At 38.7% G+C, this 25550-nt stretch overlaps 1 protein-coding gene across 1 annotated transcript in view; it reads left to right on the top strand.

The window, feature by feature from the left end:
• Positions 1 to 547: 547 nt before the first annotated feature.
• RGS7 (regulator of G protein signaling 7) overlaps positions 548 to 25550 on the top strand; it is a gene marked incomplete at its 5' end in the record, with an annotated part of 606922 nt that continues 581919 nt past the window's right edge. Inside the window, 2 exons of the mRNA XM_082667794.1 lie at positions 548 to 732; positions 1915 to 2041. Of these exons, the coding sequence (XP_082523920.1) occupies positions 1964 to 2041 (78 nt within the window). The remainder of the gene's footprint in view (positions 733 to 1914; positions 2042 to 25550) is intronic.

Genomic DNA, 25550 nt, shown 5'->3' on the forward strand with positions numbered 1-25550 from the left:
CCCCTCGAGTTGGCAGCCTCCAGATCATTTCCCGTTTCTCTAACTTAGGAGGAAGCTGTGAAAGTCGCAGGCAAACGGGCTGAATGACTCATTTGATCCTGGACATTTCCTTCACTCCTAGGATGTCTCAATATCTCTCTACTCTCGTTATTTAAGCATAACGATGAACAATCATCTGCTTCGCTCGCACAGTCAGCGAAGTCATCAGACACGTGACGAAACTGCCGGCTGCAAGGGGCTCCATCCATTCCTGCATGCCTCCATCCATCCACCCACCTACCCATCGCCCTTCCTGTTCTCCGGCTTACACTCCCATCGCCAGGCCTTCAGCGGCGCGCACACCGCCGGCCCGGGTGTGCAAGGGCCCGGGCTGCGCGCGCTGGGGGCAGGGCGGCAGCTTCCCACAGAGGAGACTGTGGGGCGGCGGGGCCGGAGGGGCCGCGAGGCCGCGCGGAGCCGAGCCCCGCCCCCTAGCCAGCACCTACGGACGCCGGGTCCCACGTGACAGTCCCCTCCTCCCTCCCCAGTCGCGCGCACGGGCCGGGCGTCTCGGTCCCGCGCGCGCTCGTGGTCCGAGAGCCCGGGAGCAAAGCGAAGCGAAGGAGGGAGCGGCGGAGCGCGGGCCGTCAGAGCCCTGTGCCCGCGCGGAGGTGATGAAGCTGGCCGCGCGCTGACACCGCCGCACCCAGCCGCCGGGAAGAAGGCGCCTCGGGCCGCGACCTTCAGGAGAAGGTACGTGGCTGGGGGTGGGGGTTGGGGGGAGGCGGCGCCCCGGAGCCCCGCGACCCGGTCTTCGGGGCTGACACTGCCGCTGGCCCGGCTCCCGCGCGCGGCTTGGGCTCGCCTGCCATTTGCTGCCGCCGTGAGAGCCAAGCAGGCGAGCTGGGCTTGCTTGTTTTCCCCTCAGTGCCTGGTCACTCTGAGGCTTCCGCAGTTAGGTGCTGCTCACAGTGACCCAGGTAATTGCCTAAAGGGCCGACCTCCCACCTGGTCTTGTTTCCGGGACACCTTCTGATGCCTTCTTGCAAAGGTTGGGCAGGGTTACGCCGTGACTTCCGAAGCCGAGTGGGCCGAGGGGAGAGGAGCCAGTGGCCGGCAGTGCAGGCAGGTGAAAGTCGGAGAAGCTCCCTGACTCTGTGCGGGAGACCTAGGGGAATGAAGACGAAACACATGACTGGAGAATGGCTCGGGGAATGGGCCTCTCTGATGCGCCTGCATGCGGGAAACTAGCCAGACACCTGGGAGAAAGTGTGCTGCCACAGGGTGTTGCCTTTCTGCCCATTCGGGGAAAACACCGAAGATACTGTGGAGATGCAGTATTGGGAGAGAAGAGAACTCATAGGATGGAAATGGTAACGGTGGTTTTTTTTTTTTTTTTTCAGTGAGCCTTAAACACTTTAAAAAATGAGTACCCAGAAAATCAAGTCAATTAAAACCATAGTCAAGTGACTATTTTAACTAAAAGATTGTCATTCATTTCTTACTTATAATTCCCTGGGAGTACTGTAGGTGTAAATTCAGTTTTTTTTTTTTTTTTTTAAATCTATTTCTGTGCTATTTCTTGCAAGCCAGCCCCAGCATTTAAGCATGCTCCATTGTGGGATGGGTGCTGTGGATGGGGGAGATGAATCAAGAGTCAACCTTCTTAAGGGCTTCCCTGGTGGCGCAGTGGTTGAGAGTCTGCCTGCCGATGTACGGGACACGGGTTCGTGCCCCAGTCCGGGAAGATCCCACATGCCACGGAGCGGCTGGGTCCGTGAGCCATGGCCATTGAGCCTGCGCGTCCGGAGCCTGTGCCCCTCAACGGGAGAGGCCACAACAGTGAGAGGCCCGCGTATCGGCAAAAAAAAAAAAAAGTCAACCTTCTTAAGTACTACCATTAGGATCTCACTGATGTCTCTCTGACTCTTGCAGGGAGGAGTGATAATTCTTGTATCTAAGAGTGGACCACGTGTGTGGTGACATGGCCCAGGGGAATAATTATGGGCAGACCAGCAATGGGGTGGCAGATGAATCACCCAACATGCTGGTGTACAGAAAGGTAAGGATTTCTTCACTTTCGTGGAAAAAGGGAAACTTCTGGCTTCCTTGAATTTTTTTTCCCTCAGATCAATTTTGTGGCCTTATGGATTCTCCAAATCCCCAGTGACTGCACATTATACTTGAGGATGATCTGACATTCTCAAGTAATGCATATGTGTAGAGACACAGTGAAGTAAATGAGGCTACTCATACTGTGTTCTCACACTTTCCCTGGTGATCTTACATAGATTAATCCGCAGTCAGCAATAGCAGCAAGTTTGGACATCCCACATATTTTGTTTGTTACATACATGATTTTATAGCATCTGTAATAGATTTTAGAAGCTTTTTCTTATACTCCTTCTAAGCATTTAGGTTATAATGATTATATAAATGTATAACATTTTAGAAATGAAAATAGACTACTTTGCAATTCTGGGGCAAGAGTGAATGTGGCTGTGAATGTATGGGTGGTTTAATAATTTTAATTAAACAATTCCAGTTTTTTTTAAGTTAAATCTTAGCTTTAAAGCCACCATAATAAAGGTGTATTTGAATATTGTGTATGCTTCAGAGTGGTTGCTTAGGTGAGTTCATTCTGGTTATAGTCAACAATCTTCCTAAAATTCAGGAAGCAGTATTTTTTATTTAACTTCTGTACCATTTGTTTCTGTTGCTTTTTATGCTGGGATTGTTTTTCTTTAGCATATTATCTGTAGTGCTTATGGGGCAAGATTTCTTTAGTTAACACTAGCAATGGTAAAAAGGAAACCAGACCTCGAAATGAAGGAAATTGTTAAAGATTTTGATTAGTGTGAGCACATTGAAGAGTCTAGGATGAGTTTGCTAGAGGATCAGAACTGGTTATGAATAAAGATGAAAAGCTTTCCACCTTGACCTATACTAAATGAAAACTCTCCTTCTATGTGAGCCAGGATGATTAAGAGGTGGTGATGATATGTGTTTGAGGAAATCTTGTTATTGCTTTGATGTGAATATGCATGGACATCCTGTCAATGCTAGCCTTGTAGACCGTAGTGTATTGTGTACCTATGAATGCACTTTTGTGGGTCTGGGATAGCACAGTAAAACTTTTTTCCCACAGGGAAAAAAAATTGCCTATTTTAGTCTTAAAGCATCCCAACTGGATAAATCAAGAAAATAATCCACTTGAGCCTAAGTTATTACTGTTATTTTCCTACATTGATTGAAATTACTGGATATTTGCCCATTCTGTATAGATGTGGTTCTGAGAAGAACTATCTTAGGGGCAGTTATGTGTTTTTTAAAGAAGTTATAATATTCTTTATTGTTTTGTATGACTGAATATTGTAATATGCAAGATGTGAGAATTGTAAATTCTACCTTATAGGTTTGTGCAATGTCGAGAGTTGGACTTCTGTAAAATTATCAGTAGTTAGCTATTTTTGTTAGGTCAAACACTATATTCTCTGTTTCCCTATTAAAGATCAGGGGCTGAATTGATTGGACACCTAACAGTTAATCTTGATTAGAAATAAACTTAATATGACATCAGTCTGTGTCTCATTTAGTCAGTTATCATGAGAATATGTGAAAAATGAGGCTAGGAGTTTTATAGATAGTTATTGGATGATTTAGTGTACCTAAGCTTCATATTGCTAATTTTGAAACACTCTATAAATTGTTGTTTAGCATCAAATTGCCGTTAGGGCTACTTATAAATTAACAGGTTATGATAACTTCAGGGAGAGAATGTAATGCCTCATTTCTTCTAAGCATTTGTATTCTGTTGGGTAAGGTTGGAACTGCTTGTGCTACTTCTTTGCCCTCCTTTTCCTAGCTTTTTGTTTAGGGTAATGACACATACAATTTATTTCTAGAAAAGATTTCCCTGATAAATCATTGTTGGAAAAAAGTTGACACCAGTAAATTTTACTCATAATGCTTACTTATGCATTTCCTGTCTATCCTTTTATTCTCTGAACATATATCTTTTTGTTTGTGATATAAATAATAATATATAAAGAAATACCAGATAATTTGTATAAAGAAACACAGTTGTTCTTGGTTAGCATTTGCTGGTTACCAAGTCAAATGGTCCATGTCTGTAGACAGACATACAACATGATGTTATATGACCATTTTACCTCTGTTTTTTGTATCTTATGTGGGCTTTGACATTTAATATCTTCTCAGTAGAGGCCAGATTTTAATGTGAAGAACAGCAGAATAGTTGGAGAGGGGTAAAAAGGAAAGGAGTAGGTTGACTCCATATGTCAACTGCTCAACCTGCATGAAAGAATAAGCGACTTGTTACAAATGCTTATTAATCATGAAGTCAGTCAAAGGTTAGGAAAGAGCTTCAGCCTCACAGTGCATTGCTTAGTATCAGTGAAGAGAATAGTTAGAGAAATTGCTGTTTTATTGATTCATGCCAATTTTCCACTTCTAGTTCACTGTTGAAACACAGTTCTTAAAGTGGGTTCTGTGTTCTCACCACTTCCCCTCCCTGCAAGCCACCTCTTGTTTACTGCCCAGGATTCTGATGGTTTATACCTACTAAAGATATGCATGTGCTGTTTCCATTTTTTCTCGGTAGATTATGAATGAGGTTTAGGAATATTCTTGTGCGGCAGAGAAAACAGTGAATGGTTGTCAAAGTGTGATGCACAGAAAAGAGCTGGGATTTGTGAATTTCTTGTGTTCATCTGATGTCTCTCCATTATGATTATCCTCATATGGATTATTGGAATTCCTCAAAATAATGGGAAAGTTCCAGGGATCTTTTTTCCATGGAGAATTCCTTAGCGATGTTTGGGAAAAATGTATTTTCAGTGGGTAGAACTATGATCCTCCAGGCAGAGTGAGTGCTGCCATAGTGAGGGCTACAGGCATTAGTAACACTGTTACCGACCAGGGTTCTTGGACTCCTTAATCAATAGAAATTGATAAGAGGCCAGATGAGAAATTCAGGCAAGGGTTTATTGGGATGCCCACTGCAGCACAGGGGGGTGAAAACAAGGAACAGTTCCCCTTGCTTGCTGCCTGAGTGGAGGGTGAGCTGGTCCCTTAAATGGGGTGAGGGTAGGGGCGGGTCCAGGAGACTGGACTGGAGGTATGGCTTGGGTGGTCTGCCCACTCCCTTGGTGATGCTGGGTACAGGGATCATGCACAGCACCCTGCTTTTGCTCTGAACGCCTCATAAGTGGCAGTTGGGTTTTTGGTCTTTTTGTATCTTGTTCATAATTTGCCCCAGCTGCACATGCACACAGTTATTTTTAGTCCCTTATAGTTTCTTTGTATTCTGTTGCTGCAGGAGACGTTCATCCAGGTGCAAGCACTGCAGCAAAGGGTCCCAGGTCCCAGCCTGTCTCAACACTGCCTCACAATCAGGGTTGGTACCTGCAAATCAGTCTTGGATATTTGCCAGTACCTTTTTGGCTTAATGTGAGGGCTCTCTGTAGGCTTCATTTGATATAAGAGGTACATTAAAAAAATCCATATGGACAAAATATTTTCCTTACAAATTTTTCAATTTATAATGCTGCTTTTTTTTTATAAGCAAGTGATTAAGTTAGTGTGGTTATGTCATTTTATGTATTTGAAAACATTCAAAAGTTTATAAAATGTGAAGCTTAACCACTTTTATTTCTGGGGTTTCCTAAGCTCCCTTCAGATAGACCTTAACTAGAAGGGAATAGAAATAATCAACTTCTTTAAGAAGAGACCCACCTAGCTCCAACTCACCTTGGATTCAGACTAGCTTCTTGAAATGTAGTGAGGTGAAAAGTATGTAGAGGTGAAAACTCAGAACTCAAACACTACTGTCATTCTTGGTCTGCTTTGGGTAAAACTCTCATTCCTGGGGGTGGTACTGGCTGTAAAGGATCGCTGAGCTAGAACCCAGGGTTACAAGGAGACACATTGTAAATTTGGTGTCTGGCCAGCATGCTGCCCACTAGACAGTATACATCACTTTTTGTCCAGAAGCTGACGTTCCTGCATTTGAAAAACAAAATTTCTAGGGCACCTTGGGGCCAATATTTCATATTGGCTGGAATGCTGGCTTCTTACTAGCAAGAATGCTCAAAATGACCAATAATTTCTGTTATTATTGCAGCAACAGTTTATCTTCCGGTTGTCAGAAAAGAAAATGAAAATATTTTCCTCATTCACTGTTTTAGTGGAATGAACACATATTTTGGAAATAGCAAACCTATAAAGTTCACTGTGCCTCTCCCCTCCCCCCCACCTTTTCCCTTACCCATTCTCTCTTCCCCTCCTCTCTCTTCATTTTCCATCTAGTCACTCTCATTCCGTTTGCTTCCTCCTTTTCACTTTTCAAAAACGACTTAAGTGGGGACTTCCCTGGTGGCCCAGCGGTTAAGACTCTGTACTCCCAATGCAGAGGGCCCAGGTTTGATCCCTGGTCAGAGAACTAGGTACCGCATGCCGCAACTAAAGATCCCGTGTGCCACAACTGAGACCCCATGCAGCCAAATAAATATTTTAAAAAAAGACCTAGGGTGAAGATGTAATTTTCCCTGAGATGCTGCTCATTTTAGTTGTGAAAGAGAAAATGATGTCTTTTGGATATGAGAGCAGGTACCATCTTGTTTGAGTACCTGTTATACACAGACATTCAGGTGCTTTTAAACTCGGTATTATATTGTGGTAGTGGCAGAAGGTTAGTCTTGAAAGATTAAGACTGCTCTGTTTTTTGCAGAGTAAGATGGGACCACTGGCCTTTCTTACATAAAGGTGTAATGGGAGCTATCAGCCCAGTAGGCAGATGACCTCTGCTGATTGGCTTGACCTAGACATTGCCTTTGAAAGCTTTTTCTGAAGTAAGTCTGTTCTGTGAAAACAGATATATTTGCAAGAGAGGGGAGTGACTAGTTTTCTTCTTTGGAAAAGATTTAGTCACAGACATCACTAGTTTCTTAGGGGTGAGTTAGCTGACATTTTTGGCACTAACTCAGTGCATTTGTCACTTCAGGATTGTCCAGTGTGGTCAACCTTGAAGGTGTCACATTCCTCCCTCCTCGAACTCCATTATCAAAAATAGCCTTTGACATTTTTGAACCTTAGTTATCTTGATCTGTCTGGGTATAGGGTGCAGCTACATGTTAGTACAGTAAAGAATATTTCTAAGTGATAACCAGAGAAAGGCCTGTTAGAAAAGGAAGGAATGTTTGCAAATGGATAATCACAAAAGGTATTTAGGCCCCTCAGATTTCTAAATTAGGGGCTCAGATGGGAGGCGGGCATCAGAAAGATTCCATTTCTAAAAAATTCCAAAATGGAGTGTCTTCTCTATGCATTATTTGAAAGCACCTTCCTAGACTAAAGGATGTTGTCTACTATAAATATGAATTTAATCTGTTTGAATCAAATGCAGACCTGTTTTTCCCTCAGTGACACAAATGCATCCTGAGATAGGATAGGACCACCATCTATGATACTTCTGAGAAGTAGATAGAGACATTTTATGAGTAATAATTTAATGTTGAATTTTGGGTAATAATTAACTTGAGTTCGGAGCAAGAAAGCCTTTCATGGTGGAGCTTTTTCCTCACCAGTTGTTGCGTATCAGTACTATTTGTGGGATTAAGATAAGAATTTGTGGCCTGAATTTTATTTCCGTTTCTCACCTCCAACCTCCCCAAATCTAATGGATCAGAGGAGAGTGCAGATGTAGAAAGGAGAAGCTGTGAAGGAATTTTATTGCCTTATAATAGCCTTTGTGGCTCTATTGAGTGATGGAAAGCAGGGTATATTTCAGTAGTATGGTTGATGGAATGTGATCACTGCAGAGAATATGAAAATATTTTGGGTTTGGATAGTTTAGTGACTTAATAAATATTAAGTCTCCTTGAAAATGATATTGTGGAAAACAAGCAACACAAGTAGTTGGCCCTTGCTCCGCCTTTCATAGCTGTGAAAAGGAGGCATTTGAATGTCAGAGTTACAGAGGCTTCTATCTTACAAGATATCAATCTAATTATAAAATAATTGTAAATGTGAATGTGGGTATGCAGTTCCTTAGGGAAAAAAAGACCCACTTCTCTGCCATTTGCCCAAGGCAATATGAAAATTTAACTTTCCCTCTTTTTAATTTCCTTTGTCTTGTGTCTAATTCAATTAACAAAGGTCTCAGGACATTGGAACTCTAATAGACAATCATGAAGGTTATTTCAGCTCCATTAAAATTGCCACCTGGCCTAGGCTAGAAAAAATTTTGACTGAGGGGCCTATCCAGGGAGAGAAGTTGCTCTGTCTTCCAGAAAACTATGTAGGAAAATGGCAGCTTTGTTCTAGCTGCGTTCTTAAGAATAGTCTAGAAGCCTTCTTATGTTAGGTTCTTTCTGGTGATTAGCAAGTAAAATTTTCTTAAGGAGTCAGTGTGCTGAAGTAGAAGCATGTGCATTGTAGTTGGGCGGTTTTGGTTCTAAGTCATGGCTCTGCCATTGTTTAGCTCTGCAGTTGTGGTTTAGCAACCTAACTCCTTTCATTTCAGTTTCCTTATGTATAAAATGACAAAAAATAAGGAAACATTTCCTTCATAGAGCTGTTTGATGATAAAATGAGGTAGCCTATGTTAGACCCTCAATGAATGTCTCAAAAATGCTATAATAATAATTATATAATTATAACATAATTTATAATATATAATAGTTACATTATATAATTCTAATAACTATTCTTTTATTAGTACTATTTATTTAATGAAACACCTTGTATGTTCCATGGGGTCCAGTATGTTGCTATATTTTTTGATAAAGGTGAAAATGTGAACATTTTAACCACTTCCAGTCATGTCTTTCTGGTAGTTGAAAAGGCAGATTCTGTAAGATGATTTGGTAATACCATTTTATGACACAATGAGTGTCCTGTCTTATGTTATTAGTTCAATATAGCTAGCTTCTATTTTTAATAAGCCCTTTGAATTATTATCTAATATATCTTTGAAGTCTGCATAGTTACTTAGGTATTATGTAAACTCAATAAAGCCTTTGCATTCTGGAATTTCAGAGGTAAAAGGAAACTAAGAATTTATCTACTTTTTAATTTTTGCAGATTATGAAATTTAAGATCAGAGAAGTAAGTAACATGATTTGTCTAAGGTCACACAGGTTGAATTCAGGTCTTTATTTGTCTTTCTGTGGTGTGTGTGTGTCTCTCTCTTAAAATAAATGCAGTAAGTCTTGTGTTTGTAGTTCAGTTTCAGTAAGAAATCAGCATCCTGGTTACTCTGTGGCATCTATGGATTATTCCAGGGTATTTAATCACCCAGTATAAATAGATTACTAGATTCCCTTTTCCCTTCAACTATAGTTTAGCATTTGGAGCCCCAGGAATGATAAGATTGGGAACTAGACTGACTGACCTACCCTGGTAGTAGTTCTGTCTTTGATTTGATCCTGACTGGAAGTTCTAGGCTGATGAAAACCCAGAATTTGATGCTCTGTGGCAACACTGTCCAATAGAGCTTTCTATCTTGATGGAAATATTCTGTGTACTGTCCAGTATAGTAGCTACTAGCCACAGAGGGTAGTTGAACGCTTGAAATGTGGCTGATGTGACCAAGGACTTGAATTATAAATTATATTTAATTTTAATTAATTATAATTTAAATTTAAATAGCCCCCTGTGGCTAGTGGCTATTATATTTGATAGCATAGTGATTATGGAATAAAGACCTTTGGAAAAACAGCATCAAACCCAAGAGAAGAGATAAAAGAAAATGCTAGACTTAGCTTGAGACTTGGCATGCAGTGCTTGCAACAAAGTAGGGCCCAACAAACAATTTTTTAAAATAATAATACAGATGTAAGGTTTTAAAGGAGGACCATGGTCTGCTAAGGAGATATTAGGAGATATTATAATAAATGACACCAAGGGTTGATGTTTTGTTATTTTTCATCCTATGGAGACTTTAAGTTGTCTGCAGAGGCTGGCCCTCCAGAGGTCAGATGATAGGGGCTGTCTTTCAGTAAGACTAAAGTCTGCATATGCCATGAATATTCCAGGAAGTGCACTCGCAGCATCTCAGATGATTTGCTGATGTTGAAAGTATTCCAATTAATTTCTATCTTATGGTGTCTCAAACATGCATCATAGCCATTCCAATTCCTAATAAGACTGAGGGAAAACCAGAAGCCCTGGGTAAAAGGGATTTAAAGTGGTTGGAATCCTTGTTCAGAGTTTAAAATTGGGTTATAAAGAAATCCATTGTTTTTAAGCTCACTTCTCTTTCATACGTCTCAGAATGTTGAAAGGAAGGCAGTAGTCTAGGGAAAGTAGTAGTTCATGACGGAGTGACAGAGTCTCCAAGTCAGAAGGGCTAGATGTGAATTCCTGCTCTGCCCCCAACTGGCTGTGTAAGTTTGGGCAAGTGTGTTAACTTCTCCTGGAGACTACTTTACAGAATCATTGGAAAGATGAAGTATAAGTGAGAATGTTTGACTGAGAGTGATTGACAGGTAATACAGACTCTTTTTGGGAATTGTGGAAGTTACTGAGGTTCCTTGCAAGAATAAACTTTGCAAAACTCTCCTTGCCAAGTCTTCCCTGCTTGCTGAGTGTCCCCATGGCTGTAGGTCATGTAGAGGTCCAGCTAACATGCTTTCCCCCATTTGGTCATTGCTGGAAGATGTCAAGACCAATATAAATCTACATAACCATCTTTGGCCACACAGAAGCTTTTGAATGTTAGGCAAACTGGTTCAGTAGAAAGTTTTTCTCTAGTACAGAAATCTAGGGAAAATTTTCACCTTTAATATTTAAAATGATGTATACCAAAGCATTTTGAAGAAAATTAAGTACACATAGAACATATTATTAATAATATTTCTCTTGCTGAACTTTTTTTAGTTGCATTTCCTCTGGAAATTAATGCCATTTGTCACTTGCTCTGTTTTATATTTAGTATTTTGGGTTTTGACTTTTGGTTTATTGTTAATTAGAATAGTTGTTATTTATTGAGTGTCAAGGCTTTTATCTGTATTACCTGATTTCCTTAAAATATGTTGCACGTTGATTATTAGCATCCTGTTTTTCTAATAAGAAAGCTGAAAGTGACTTATGCAGACTAAGTGACTGCCCAAGATTGCTCAGGAATTAGTAACAGAGCTGGTGAGCTCCACGAGGGTGGAGACTCCTATTTTTCAGTGCTGTGTTCCCAGCACCTAGAAAAATGGCACATAATAGCTGTTTCTGAATATTGAGTGCCTAAGCACATGAATCAGTGGGTGAATAAATGAATGAATGCTTGATCCAAAGACCATATTCTTGCCTCTTCACTGTGTTGCTTCCATTTAAGTTAGTGAATTGACAGCGCACTCAAAATTCAGTTCTGTACGCCATACATACATTGAGCCTCAGCTCTGATTGAGCCTTGTGTGGGCATTGGGGATAGAGTTGTGGTCTAGATAGATAGGGTTTGAGCCCTCACTGAGCTTATATTACAGTGGTGAGAACAGATGTCAGACAACTTATCATAGAGTGATTACTGCTGTGAAAAGGGAAGAACTGGGTGTTAGGAAAATTTATTTATATTGGGTCATCTGGTTTCTGAAATAAATATTATGTTGATATGTATCTTCTGTTTGCTGTTCTGAGTGCTTAGCACAGTGCCCAAAGTGCCCAGCTTCTGACACTTAGTAAGTACTCAATAAATGAACTAAATTGAGCTAAGCTAATGTTGAAAGTCTTCAGAGATTTATGGAGACAGAGGAGGCAAGAGTGTTGATCTTATCCCTTAGAAAACCAAATGTCTCCTTCCGTAGACTTAAAATTTACTTAATACTTGTGAACTTGAATGAAATTACTTTGCCTCTTTGAGTCCCAGTTTCCTCCTCTGAAAAATGGAGATAGTAATAATAATAATGATAAGTTATTATAAATAGTGCATGTAAAGCTTGGATAAGTAGGAAACATTTAATATATGTTAACTATTACCTATAAATGCTGCCCCCAAAGAATTTCTCTGTAAGTGGAAGTGATGACATATAAGGAGGATTTCCCTTTAAAATTTGTCTTTCTTATACATATTTTAGAATTTAGAATTTGCTGCTCTTCATTGGTTCTTGATGATTTTGTTTAAAGCTGTTTCATATGGTAAATGTACAATAAATATTAAAAATTTTTCATCATACACAATTCAAACAAATACAAAAGTAGAGAAAAATAATATAAAGAATCTTCATGTACCCATCACGTCGTGTCAACAATTCTTAACTGCTGGTAGATCTGGTTTCATTTATGCTTCCTCACTTCAGATTTCCCCCAGTTGGTTATTTTGAAGCAAATCTCAGAAAATATATCATTTAAGATATAAATTCTTTAGTGTGTATAAGTACTTTTAAGGAAGATAAAGGTAAAATAAAGGTAAATAAAATGATAATTTGTCCTAGGTCCTTAAAATAATGGCATATTTTACTCCATGAGCTTTATCATTTTTTTCATATTGCTCAAATGGGTCTATCATTCTTTCTTTTTCTTTTTTCTTTGTGGTAAAATACATCTAACATAAAATTCACCATTTTAAACATTTTTACATGTATAGTTCAGTGGCATAAAGTACATTCACAATGTTCTGCAACTCTCACCACCATCCATCTCCAGAACTTTTATCATCTTCCCAAGCTGAAACTCTATACCCATTAAACAGCAGTTCCCCATTCTCCTCTCCCTCAACCCCTGACAATCACCCTTCTACTCTCTGTCTCTGTGAATTTCAGTACTCTTTGTACCTCATATAAGTGGAATTATACAGTATTTGTTCTTTTGTGGCTGGCTTATTTCACTTAGTATAATTTCCTCAAGGTGCACCCATGTTATAGCATGTGTCAGAATTTTCTTCCTTTTTAAGGCTGAAAAATACTCCATTGGATGTATATACCACATTTTGTTTATCCTTTCATACATGGATGGGCATTTCAGTTACTTCCACCTTTGACTGTTGTGCTAATGCTGCAATGAACATTGGTGTATAAATATCTGTTCAAGTCCATGCTTTTAATTCCCAGAATCGGAATTGCTGGATCATATGGTTATCGTATTTCTAATTTTTTGAGGAACCACCATGTTGTTTTTCATAGTGGCTACACTATTTTACATTCGTACCAGCAGTGCACAAAGGTTACAACTTCTTCACATTCTCACCAACACTTGTTATTTTTGATAGTAGTTATACTAATGGGTATGAAGTGACATCTCTTTGTGGTTTTGATTTGCATTTCCCAAATGATTGAGCATCTTTTGCTTATTGGCTATTTTCATATCTTCTTTGGAGATTTTGTGAACTTTTAAAGAGATTTGATTGCAGTTAGGAATGGTTTGACCTATGAACTACATGACCACTTAGATTTATGTCTAACCAAAATTCTGTTATTTTTGTTTGGATTTCTGAGCTACCTTTTTAATAATGGGGAGGTCTTTAAAGTCCTTTCTATCCTTAGCTTCCAAGTTTACAGTTAAAGTGAAACCTCCATAATTGACTCTTTTGGGTGATGGTAGTGATGAAGCTTAATGAATAAAAAAATTAAAAATAATAGCACATTTAAAAATGAATTCAGTTTTATTTGTTTTGAATCTATAAAGTAACTGCTTTTGGGGCTACTGGGATGGGACAGGCAGTCCACATCTCTTAAAGAATCTTGTAAATGTTTTAAAGAATATTCCAGACTCTCTCAAATTAGAATATTTATTGTCTTTCCTTGACTTTTATTTAGTCTTTCCATTCTTTTATTTTTAGTACATTTATGTTTGGAAAATGTTAGTGAATATAGAGCACTCATTCTATTCTTAAGGTAAGAATAGAGATATAATTGATTTTAACCAGAAAAGTTACTATTCATTTAGAATAGTATAGAAAGATAATTTAAAATGAATTTCTCTTTTCATCTTAAATCTTGTTTTTATGCAGTTGTATATTCTTTTCATAACATTTCTTTTAACTGATTTGAACTGATTAACTGACTTGAAGATGTCTTAGTATAGGTCATTTGGGATGAGACTTTCAATGGCTTCAATCAAAAGGACTTTATCTTTTGGAAATGTGTTCTAGCATTCCTCATTGCTGTCTTACTCTGAAAGTTTACTAGAAACTAATTAACTTACTTGTACACTATGATTTGTTTGACTTGTACCGTATTGATTTGTTTGACCCAAAGCTCATTATCACTTTATAAAACTGTGGTAAACCCCTCTGTCCTTGATATTTCTTTTCCTCTTCTTCTGTAGTAATAGCACTCTGCATTTTCATCTAGGCACATGGCCACTAGAATAAAGATTGCATTTCTCAGGCTCCCAGGCAGCTAGGCATGGCCATTTGATATATTCTGGCCAATGAGATGTAAACAGAAGAGGTGTATATCTGGGAAGTGCCCTTAAAGAAAGGGAGTATACCTTTCTTTTTTCCTTTTCTTACTCTTCCTGGCTAGAATGCAGTCATCTTGGCCAGGAGGTAGAAGCTGGGAATTATGGATGGCAGAACAACAAAAGGGAATGAACCTGGGTCCCTGATGATTATAGAGTCAGCATACAAACCTGACCTGCCTACATAGTTCTATGTTAGAGAAAAATTAAAAATTAAGAATTCTTCTTCTATATTTTTTAAAGATTTTTTTAGAGCAGTTTTAGGTTTACAACAAAATTGAGAGGAAGGTACAGAGATTTCCCATATAATCCCTACCCTACATAACCAACCTTATTATCAACATTACTCATCAGAGTGGTAGATTTTTACAAAAGATAAACCTATACTGATGCATCATAGTCAACCAAAGTTCATAGGTTACCTTAGGGTTCACTGTTGACGTTGTACCTTCTGTGGTTTGAACAAATACATAACGACATGTATCCATCATTATAATATCATACAGAGTAGTTTTATTGCCATCTTTATGTCTTCTTTAAGATACTATGATTTGGATTTTCTGTTACTTGCGACCAAATCAAATTCTAACCAACTTAACAACGACATCCAAAACCTTTTATTTTTAATCTGTAAGATAGTAATAGGGAAAAAGTTTTTTTTTTTCTTTTGAAATATACGTTTCTTGTTTTATTTTAGAAGCAGCCTATTTGCTTTCTAGGAATAAATCTAGTTTCTTTTAAATAATATAATTGAGAAATTCTGCCACATTAATTATGTAAATAGTTCAATTTAATTTAGTAAATATTTACTGAACAATTGTTTTGTGCTAGGTAATTTTGCTAGAAGTGTTGGGGGTAAAGAATCAGTGATGACAATCATATATTCTTTATCAGAGCACTTTACAATTCCAAGATTGGAGGATCAACAGTTTTACAGTGAATTTCTTGTATATATATATGTGTATGTGTAAAACCTCATAAAATTGATGGTGCACTTATTAAATTTTTTATTATTTATTATTTTTAAATATTTGTTTATTATTTATTTAATTTATTTTGGGTCGCATTGGGTCTTAGTTGGGGCACACCGGATCTTCATTGAGGCATGCAGAATCTTTCGTTGTGGCAGGCGAGCTTCTCCTTAGTTGTGGTGTGCAGGTTTTTCTCTTCTCTAGTTGTGGCGTGCGGGTTTTCTCCTCTCTAGTTACAGCGTGCAGGCTCCAGGGCACATGGGCTCTTGTAGTTGTGGCGCGCAGGTTCCAGAGCGTGTGGGCTCTGTAGTTTGCAGCACTCAGGCTCTCTAGCTCAGTAGTTGTGGCGTGCGGGCTTAGTTGCCCTGCGACATGTGAGATCTTAGTTCCCTGACCAGGGATCCAACCCGTATACCCTGCATTGTAAGGTTGATTCTTTAACACAGGATCACCAGGGAGGTCCCTTACTCAATTTTAAAAAATTCTTGTTTTCCTATGAGGAAACCAAGGCCTGGAAAGGTTATTTTCCCATGTCAAAAAATAAATGCACATTAAAACCATATGTTTGGGCTTCCCTGGTGGTGCAGTGGTTAAGAATTCGCCTGCCAATGCAGGAGACAGGGGTTCGATCCCTGGTCCGGGAAGATCCCACATGCTGCGGAGCAACAAAGCCCGCGAACCGCAACTACTGAAGCCTGCGCGCCTAGAACTTGTGCTCTGCAACAAGAGAAGTCACCACAGTGAGAAGCCCCTGCACCGCAATGAAGAGTAGCCCCCACTCGCAGCAACTAGAGAAAGCCCACGCACAGCAACGAAGACCCAACGCAGCCAAAAATAAATAAATACAATAAAATTAAAAAAACAAACAAAAAAACCCATATGTTTCATTTTATTGCCAATTAAGTATGCTAGGTATAAGAGTAAACACTTTTAAAATTTTTGAATTTATTTCTTTACCTTAGAAATTACTCATATGACAGATTTTATAGCTGAAGATGCTCTTCTTGCAATGTCTTTTTAGCTGATTTGAAAATTGAATCATTTTACATACTAAAACACAAGCTACTTAAAGTTGTGGAGCTAGGCCAGTACTGCCTACGTTTATTTGAACACTATATATGAGCCTTATTTTATGCTTATAAAAAATTTTATAAGCATTTTGTTGAGCATATTTATGAAAAAGAATTACCCTTCTTGGTAGCATCTTCGTGGGAAATTGTACATTCTTAACCATGCAGATGAGGTGCTGAGTTGAATTTTAACAAAGAGAGTCAAGTAAGTGCAATGAAAACAATTTATTTATACCATCTATTCCATCAATCTGTGGTGCCTGAGTATATCAGAAATACCCACACAACAAAGCAAAATATAGACATTTCTGCTGTGGCATAATAAGTTCCACTAAAAAAGCCCCACACTCTGCAAAATCACACACTAAAAATAACTGGCATTTTGAAGGAAATAGAATTGGAATAGATCACTCAAAATGTTTTAACCACCAAAACATTTAATGTTATAATTAAGCAAAAACCAAAAAAACTTATTAAAACTTCTAGCATGTCTATAAAAACATGCTAACTTCCCTATAAGTAAAGAAATAACACAGTAATACAAGACTTTACCTTTAGAAAATACAGGCGAGGGTGGCTTGATGGAAGAGTATATAAGGAAGTATTGTCTGCTGAATTATGAAAACAAGGACAGAGGGACGTTAGCAGCAGAATTTGCAGGTAGAGGAGCAGTGACAGGCTTACCATGAAATGGTTCTGGCTCCTTATCTAGTGTTTGCTTGTTTGTTTTGTACAAATATATGAGAGAAATGTGCAATAAACCCTTTTGAAACCTAGCATTTAGCCAGACTGAGCCAAGAGGAAGAATGGGTCATGTGAACAGTGCTACATTCCTCCAGTGCTTGCTGCATCCACTATGTGTATACTTTGTGTTTGGCTGTTGTATTGTGGTGGCACAAAATGTAGCGTGCTAAGAAATATTGTGCATGAACCTATGGGGCTTCTATGTTGGTCTGACATAATTCCCTCATTTACCTATGGACTAATTCTTGCTATGGAAATACACTCTGTGTGAAACACACTACATCAAATGATTGTTAAACTCCTCACCGTTGAGCAAGGGAGACCTGCCCAGTCCAGGCAAGAAAAAAAGCAAGTGTGTTTGAACTAAGGGTGGTGCAAGGAAAGAAGGCAGAGGAGGTGAACAATGGGTAGATAAAGGCAGACAAGGGAAGGTGAATGCTTTGAGAACACAGTTTCCCATGTGTGATTTTATTTGATTTTTGTAACAGTCCTATGAGGGGGTACTGTTCCCTCATTCTACATATTAGGGGAATGAGGCCCAGAGAGGGTAAAGACTTGGCCCAAGATCGCACAGATAGAAAATGGTGGTGTCAGGATTTGAAATCAAGTCTGTGTAACCCCAACTCCTGTGTTTTACAAACTATAGAAGGTGACTTCCCTACTGGGTTGGAATATGGGCCCTGTAGCCCGAGTCTTCAAGGCAGTGGGCCACACTTCTGTGGCTTTGTGAACTTAGGGAATCTTTTAAACTCCCTGAGCCTTTTTCACCTCACATATGGAGGTGCTAGGAATAGCCACTTCAGAGGATTATTGTGACAATTGTATATGATTACACACGTAGAAGTGTTTTACAAATGTGTAAACATTATGCAAGCAATAAAGCATCTTATTTTCTCTCCACGAAACTTCCAGCTCTTTACATTAAAAATGATTATAAATGTTTTTTTTAAGATGACAGGCTTAGTAGTTTATATAGTCACAAGTTAAAAAGCAGAAAGAGGAAAGTCCCTGGGGAGTTTGGTTCCAAAGCAAAACGCTTCTGTATGTTAAGTAAACTGAAGGAGGGAACCATTGATTCCAGCTGCAGATACTGCTTGCATGTGTGCTTATTTTTTTTTTTTTTTTTTAATCTTTTTGGCTCTGTAAGAAGATCTGGTTCTGGTTTCCCTTGTGTCCCTAGAGAAACTAACGTATCACTTGGCAGATTTAGTGGATATTTAATAACTGACAGATTTAGGACTGTGTGAAGGAAGAAAGAGAATTGTGGTTAAAATTTTTACAACAGATTCAAAATATTTGTTTCTACTATTTTATTAAAAAGTAGTTCCACAAACTAAGACAAAAATGACAGTTTCTCAGTTTGCTTTGTAAGTTGTTAAAAGCAGTGGCATTTGCTGCAATCTCAAGAGTGTTTAAATAGCCACTTAAGCCCTTACAGAGTAAAAGTACATTGGACTAATCTGAAGTCCCCGGTTCCGACTTTGCTTATCATTACTAACTGGTTGGTTTGGACAGTCTGTCTGGGTCTTAATTCTTTGCTTTGTGAAACGTGTGTGTGTTTGTGCATGTGGGAAGGGCATAGTTGATGTAAAGATGCTTTCCAAGCAGTGCTAAGGTTTCAAGGTATGATTCAAGGTGCTGGAATAACTTCCCATACTCCCCCGGTAACCTGAGAGATATAATCCATCTCTCAAGGTTATAGACCACCCCATTACAAGTGGGCTCAGTCTTTAGTTTCTTGCTGTGCTGTTTCATTTTATTTGGTTTAGCCCTTCTTATTAGTGTGGAGATTGGAATAATCAATGTGCAGGAAATTGTCTCGTGGATATTATTTTTGATTGTTTGGAACATTTGACTAGCAAAACCCAGTGCCCCTTCCTGCTAGTTGTTAATGACTCCTAATGTGTCGTAATTTAATAATGCTTCTGGAAATAAATGTTTGCTTTCTTTTGTATTTGCATATATTAGAGCTTTTGCATAAATCAACTGATGTTTCTGGAAGTGATTGTATAGCTAGAACTACTGATATGGATTTTTGCCAAGACATGGCCTTTTTCATTGCAGTTCCCTCTTTTTATAAAAATACAAAATGGTCATAGTATTCAAAGGAAACTGAAAAATCCATGGACTTTCTTAATGCTACTTTTTAAAAACTACATTAGAGAAGGAAACTTTTATCAGTTGAGTGGCTATTGCTGTTTGGGAGGAATGCTCTGTTTGCCCCTCCTCACTGTATTGCCCTATGATATACAAAAGAACTTTCTAACAGCCATTCAACTGTAGAATGAGTCCCTTCAGGATAGGAAGTTTCTTTTTTTAAGAGGTGCATCAGTTCAGTGAGACTGAGTGTCATTGAGCTTATTAAAGCATTCCATGGCCTAGAATGATCTTAATGATCTATATGACCCATATAACCTCTGACTGAGAACAGATTCTGCTGTTTCAACCATTGCCCTTGTTTTTAGTGGAAACCTTAATTATTCTTTCAAGGGAAAAAGATTTTAAACCACCAATTAACCACCATCTTCATAATGTCAGTCTAGAAGCTGAGAATTCTGAAAAGCTTTTACTTTTCTCATCCACTCACCTGCTTATTCTAGATGATTGTATTTCTGGTTTACCTTGTTTTTATTGGAAGGGAATAAGACACTTTTTTTTTTTTTTTTTTTGTGGTACACGGGCCTCTCACTGTTGTGGCCTCTCCCGTTGCGGAGCACAGGCTCCGGAAGCGCAGGCCCAGTGGCCATGGCTCACGGGCCCAGCCGCTTCACGGCATGTGGGATCTTCCCGGACCGGGGCACGAACCCGTGTCCCCTGCATCGGCAGGCGGACTCTCAACCACTGCGCCACCAGGGAAGCCCTAAAACATTTTTTGATATATATTACATTGACTTATTCTACTAATAGATTTCTGAGCAAGTTCCTTTGTGGTTATGGTTTTGTTTTACTTAAACATTATAGAACCAAACAATGTTCATGAAACTATAATATTATACTTGCTATTTATGTAGAACTTTCACAGAAATTTATTAAAACAGAGAAATACAAAGGACTATTTTTTCTATGAAAACGATGAGAAAACTAAGATGCAAAATAAATAGAACATTTTTGTATTAATAAAGAGATCTAATAAAACTCAAAATGGCCTTTTGATCTTGCTAATAGATCATAATGCCTATACAAATAATTTTGATATTCTTACAAAAAATAAGAAAATACAGTGTATTCCTTTAAATCATTGTTAAATTATTGAGATTTAAGGAGTCAAATCATGACTGTCAGGCTCAGTAAAAGATTGCCATAGCCTAACATTTAAGCAGTATTTTGACCTTTACAGAGTGCTTTTAGAGATGCTATTTCTTTTTAGCCCTCATAGTTATCCTGTGGGAGTTATTATCCTTATTGAGTACGGCAGATGAGAAACCTCAGTCGTAGACTTAGCCAAGATTATAGATCTGAGGACACAAACCCAGGTTTTCTAACTCACAAAGTAGTTCTCATTCTTCCAACCTAAGTCTTTCCTTAGTTGTCTAGATACCATTTTGAATACACCTGTTATAATGGCCTCAAAGTAAAGACTGGAATGATCCAGTTGAGATATATCCAGTCACTACTGGATTACTCATGGCAAATTCTCACATGTGACTAAACAAACTTTGTGAAGTTGCTGTCACCTCAGTAACCTCATCTCACCAACTGAGTGTTTTTCTATCAATACCAGTAGCCCAGCAGGCCTTGAGGAGTAAGTGGTGGAGAAAGCTAGGCGAGGCAAATGACAATATTGTAGTGGTTGATGCCTTTAAGGAGAGCCTAGGTCTGCCTCTCTGTTGGTCTGTTTGGAGATTTTTTCTAAACTCCACCTACTGAATTTCCTCTCTGTGAGAGACTCTTCAAAACAAAATAAAACCTTGTATTTGTTACCTTTCTCCCCCCAGGCGACAGTGAATTGAGACCAACTCAGTTATGACTGTTAACCATTTTGGAAAAAAACTCTCCATCCCTTGCAGGCGGCAGTGAAAACAAAGGCTGGTGGGGAAATAGGACTGTCTGTTGCATTCCTATAATGTCAGAACCTGTATTATATGGTTCAGAAGTTGAAATTTTAATTTTTTTCTTCCTCCTGTTTGTGTCAATTTGTGGGGAGGGTTCAGAGGCTTTATTTTATTAGTATTCCAACTAAATTCTCCAGGGAGGGTCAAGCTGCCAATGTTTCTGCTTCTCATTTGTTTACAGGTATGCAACTAGGAGATACTCCACAATCAGGTTTTCAAAACAGTTTGCACAATTAATTAGGCTTTATCTAAAAGGGAAGTGTTTCATTGTTTTTGATATTTCATTGGCAGTGTATGAAGTAAAAAATTACTTTTTAAAATTGAATGGTACTATTTGGAATAAATGTTTAAATGAAAGGACTGGAGTGGAGGCTGAGGGTACAGTGGGTGAGAGGGAGATTCAGTGTGAAAGTACCCCAAGAACAATTTTGGAAACTAGACTGTGCTCTCAGTCTATTACAATCTATTACAATTTTAACCTTCCTGGACCAACAAAATTCCTCCTCTGTCTGTCGAACTCTCCCAACATTTGATTGATGTTTCTTTTATGATACGAATCACTTTTCATCTCTGCCTTACCATATGTCTTTGTATTGTGTGTGTATGAATGAATAATTACCTTGTGATCCCCTAACTGGGAATATCTGAATATAAGCTGTATTTCTCATTTCGTATTTCTATAAAACATTCCTGGGCAAACTACTAGCTGGCTAGTAAAATTGCCCAGAGTTCTACCCATGAGTAGATTTAAATCACTGCTGTTTTAGAGAGTCTATGGATTGAGTGAAACTAGTAAGTAAATGCAGAAATAAAATAGCAAAAATGATTGCTAGATTCCAGGTCTAAAACAGTCTCACAGTATGTAAAAGTGAATAAGTAATAGTAATAATAGTGACTCTAATAAGAATATCAAAAACAACAGTATAATAGTTAAAATATATTATTTCTTTACCATATGTGAGGCATTGTGCTAAGCACTTTACATATGTTATATAATTTAATCCTTAAACTAGTTACAGATTTGGAGAACTTAGGGAAGATGCCAAGGCTAAGCTGCATTGACAGAGCCAGGATTCAAACCCAGATTTTTTTTTAAAGCTTGTTCTCTCCACCATTATATTATAATGCAATAGATTCTCAATCGGGTTTCATTAACAGTTTTTCACCCTCAAAGTGAAGCTAAGAGGTTTTGCAATCTTAGTGGTGACTTCAGTTCAATAAACAACAGCACAATGGGTAAGTGATAATACCCTCTTTCTAAAATTAGACTGTTTCTCTCATTTTTGATAGACAGGATTAGGAGTTGGCAATAAAATAGTATGTATATTTTAAATGTCTCTTTAGTTGGTTTTTGACATCTGCTGGAGCAAACAGTTTAAAAAAATAGAAGGAAAAATCCACTGAAGAAGAATGCATTTAATATAGGAATTATGAAAAAGCTGTACTAAATAGAGATGAAATGATGACTGATGAAAACATTTGTTGCATCCAAATAGAAACAGGGTTTTATTTTGCTTTGTAGTGTGGAAGATTATGCCTTTAGATTCTAGGGTGTATAAATAGTTTCCATTAGAAAATTCAACCACAGAGTGGCTTGACTAGTATAGTGGAACTTCTACCACCTATTTTCTGGACATTATAATTCTGTTTTTGCATAAATGGTTTCAATAGCTTTTTTTTTTCTTTGCCGTACGCGGGCCTCTCGCTGTTGTGGCCTCTCCCGTTGCGGAGCACAGGCTCCGGATGCGCAGGCTCAGCGGCCATGGCTCATGGGCCCAACGGCTCCGCGGCATGTGGGATCTTCCTGGACCGGGGCACGAACCCGTGTCCCCTGCATCGGCAGGCGGACTCTCAACCACTGCGCCACCAGGGAAGCCCTCAATAGCTTTTTGTTTTATCAACCCTCTTACACTTCAGATCACATTGAGCTTGCAATCAAAGGAAGTATTTTTCAGAGAAGCTACTGTATAGCAAGGCCCTCTTCAAGTTCTGTTGATACTTTCGTGATCGATTATTTAAACCTAAACACTGGCTTTATGTTGAAATCTTTCTAATTACATTTTATTGAATTTCATTCAGTTTTTCATCATGTTGGGTTTTTTTGTCTGACAGATCATACGTTCTATTCCATTTCACTCTCAGATGTGTGACATGGGCCACTTAAAGCTGATCGCATCAGAAGACAGAGCCATGAGCCCTCACTTTAGTTAAAAACTTGCCACGAAATTTTCATTGACTTATTAACCAGTATTTTCTGTAAAATCTAATTTGAAAACATCATTTTCAATTCTAATTTCTAATCATTGAAATTTAATGTATCTTTATAATTGACCTTAAATATATATATATATTTTTTTGACCTTAAATATATTTTGAAAATAAGATATGACATAAATAATAATATAGATAAGCTTCAAATACGTTTTTTAAAGAACAAGATGAAGTACAGACAATAAACATATACAAAATTTGGTAAGAGCTGTTGCGGGCAGGCCTGTTGATACTGTTGGTTCGAAACCTCAGGAGCTTCCTGGGTGAAACCTGAAACCCGCTCCATACATGGAAGGCAAGGGGAGATGGAAGAGGCAGACACTCCAGTTTGGTAGGTGGCAGGTGGAATAAGCAGGAAACTCATGTATGAGACTTGCCTTGGGCAGCTAAAATAGGTCTCCACATCTGCCCACCAGAAACTTAAAAAGGTTATCTAGTTACATCAACTATATACCTCAGTGAAAAATAGTAATAGTGCTAAGGTTGAGAAACCCTGGAAAAAAAAAAAAAGTTTATCTAGAGGCCTTTAACTGGGTTCAGTCACATATTCAGTTCAGATGGTCTCAACACCACATTGCTCTCGGAAGTCTGCGTTCTTCAGAACGGCTTCTGCTGGGAGAACCATGCCTGAAATGTGTAATCCAAGGACTGGAGAGGGATGAAGAGCCTCTGACTGCCCAGTGCAGCTCAGGGGTCAACCTGCGGTCACGTCCTTTCCATGCCCTCTTCCAACATATACATAGCGAAGGGAAGTGAAGGGACTTCACTTACTATTATTATTATTATGATGATGATGATGACTTATTATTTATGTCATATCTTATTATTTATGTCATATCTTCACTTCTCATAGAGAAGTGAAGAAGGGGAGGTGATAGCAGAAGGATTCTCTACATTTAATAAGCGAAGGTGCAAATGAGGAGGCCAGATATGCCCAGCAGACAGTCTATGGTGATAAGCCTTACTTCCTGGAGTGTCCTGAGAGAAAGACAGACTAAGAGTGGAGTTTCTTTGCCCCTCACTCAGGAGTTGATGTAATAACACAGCTGGGGTCCCATAAGTTGGATGTTGAGGCATTGCTTCTTTCCCTCAGTCTTTTCCCATTAGAGGTGACTGGAGATGAAGCTCCTGGAGGTACCTCTGTCTGCATAGGAATCCTAGGGAGGAAAACCAAAGTTACCGGTGGTGTTTGAACAGCTTATGACTTTCCTAAGGAAGCTAATAGCCCTGGGGAAGCTGACCTTTGCTGGGGGATTTGGCAAAGGGATTACACTGTTTTATGGGTAGATCCTGTTACCGTGTACTTAAGTTTATTTAACAGTGTAGTCTCTAGAGTAGAGGCTACATGTGACATAGTAAAAAAAGAATAAAAAACTAATGGTTGTTCGAAGTCATCCTGTTTACCTGGAGAAGTGAGAAAAATTACATTTTCCTCTAATCAGCGTACAGATATTCTCTCTTTCTCTCTCTCTGTCCCCCCACCTTTCTCCCTCTTTCTTTCCCTCCCTCTGTGTCTCAATACTTGATTTGGACTTAAGAAAAAGAAAGTTAATAACTTCTGAGCATAATGTTATCCTACAACACAACAGACACATGCACAGCAGATATCAGATCTAAAATCTGTGCTTGATGCCTTGGAGTTTGAAAAATGGTCTCTACATAAAGGTTGGAGTGACCCAAATGGATCACCATTTCTCTTGTCAATAGGCATATCCTGTAACTTTCCTATAGTAATGAAGTGAATGTCAAAAAAGTTTTATTTGGGAGGCAAGTATGTGCACCTGTGTCTGACAGTGGATTATGCATACATGAAACATGCCTTGAAGCTGTTCAGATCCTTTAATTTTCTCCTACTTCCAACACTCATGTTAACAACATAAATACCCGTTTTACTGTTGTGTGATCATTTTGCAATTTTGTATTTACAGCTTTGTGTGAGTAACTGGAGAGTGAGCATGGTAGTACTTATTGTATGACTTTTTCCCCTTTTATTTTTTCCAGTTTTATTGAGCTATAATTGACATATTACATTGTTTCAAGTGTATAACATAAGG

Source organism: Grampus griseus (genome assembly GCF_964374135.1).
Source record: "Grampus griseus genome assembly, chromosome: 1".
In the NCBI taxonomy this organism is placed as follows: domain Eukaryota; kingdom Metazoa; phylum Chordata; class Mammalia; order Artiodactyla; family Delphinidae; genus Grampus; species Grampus griseus.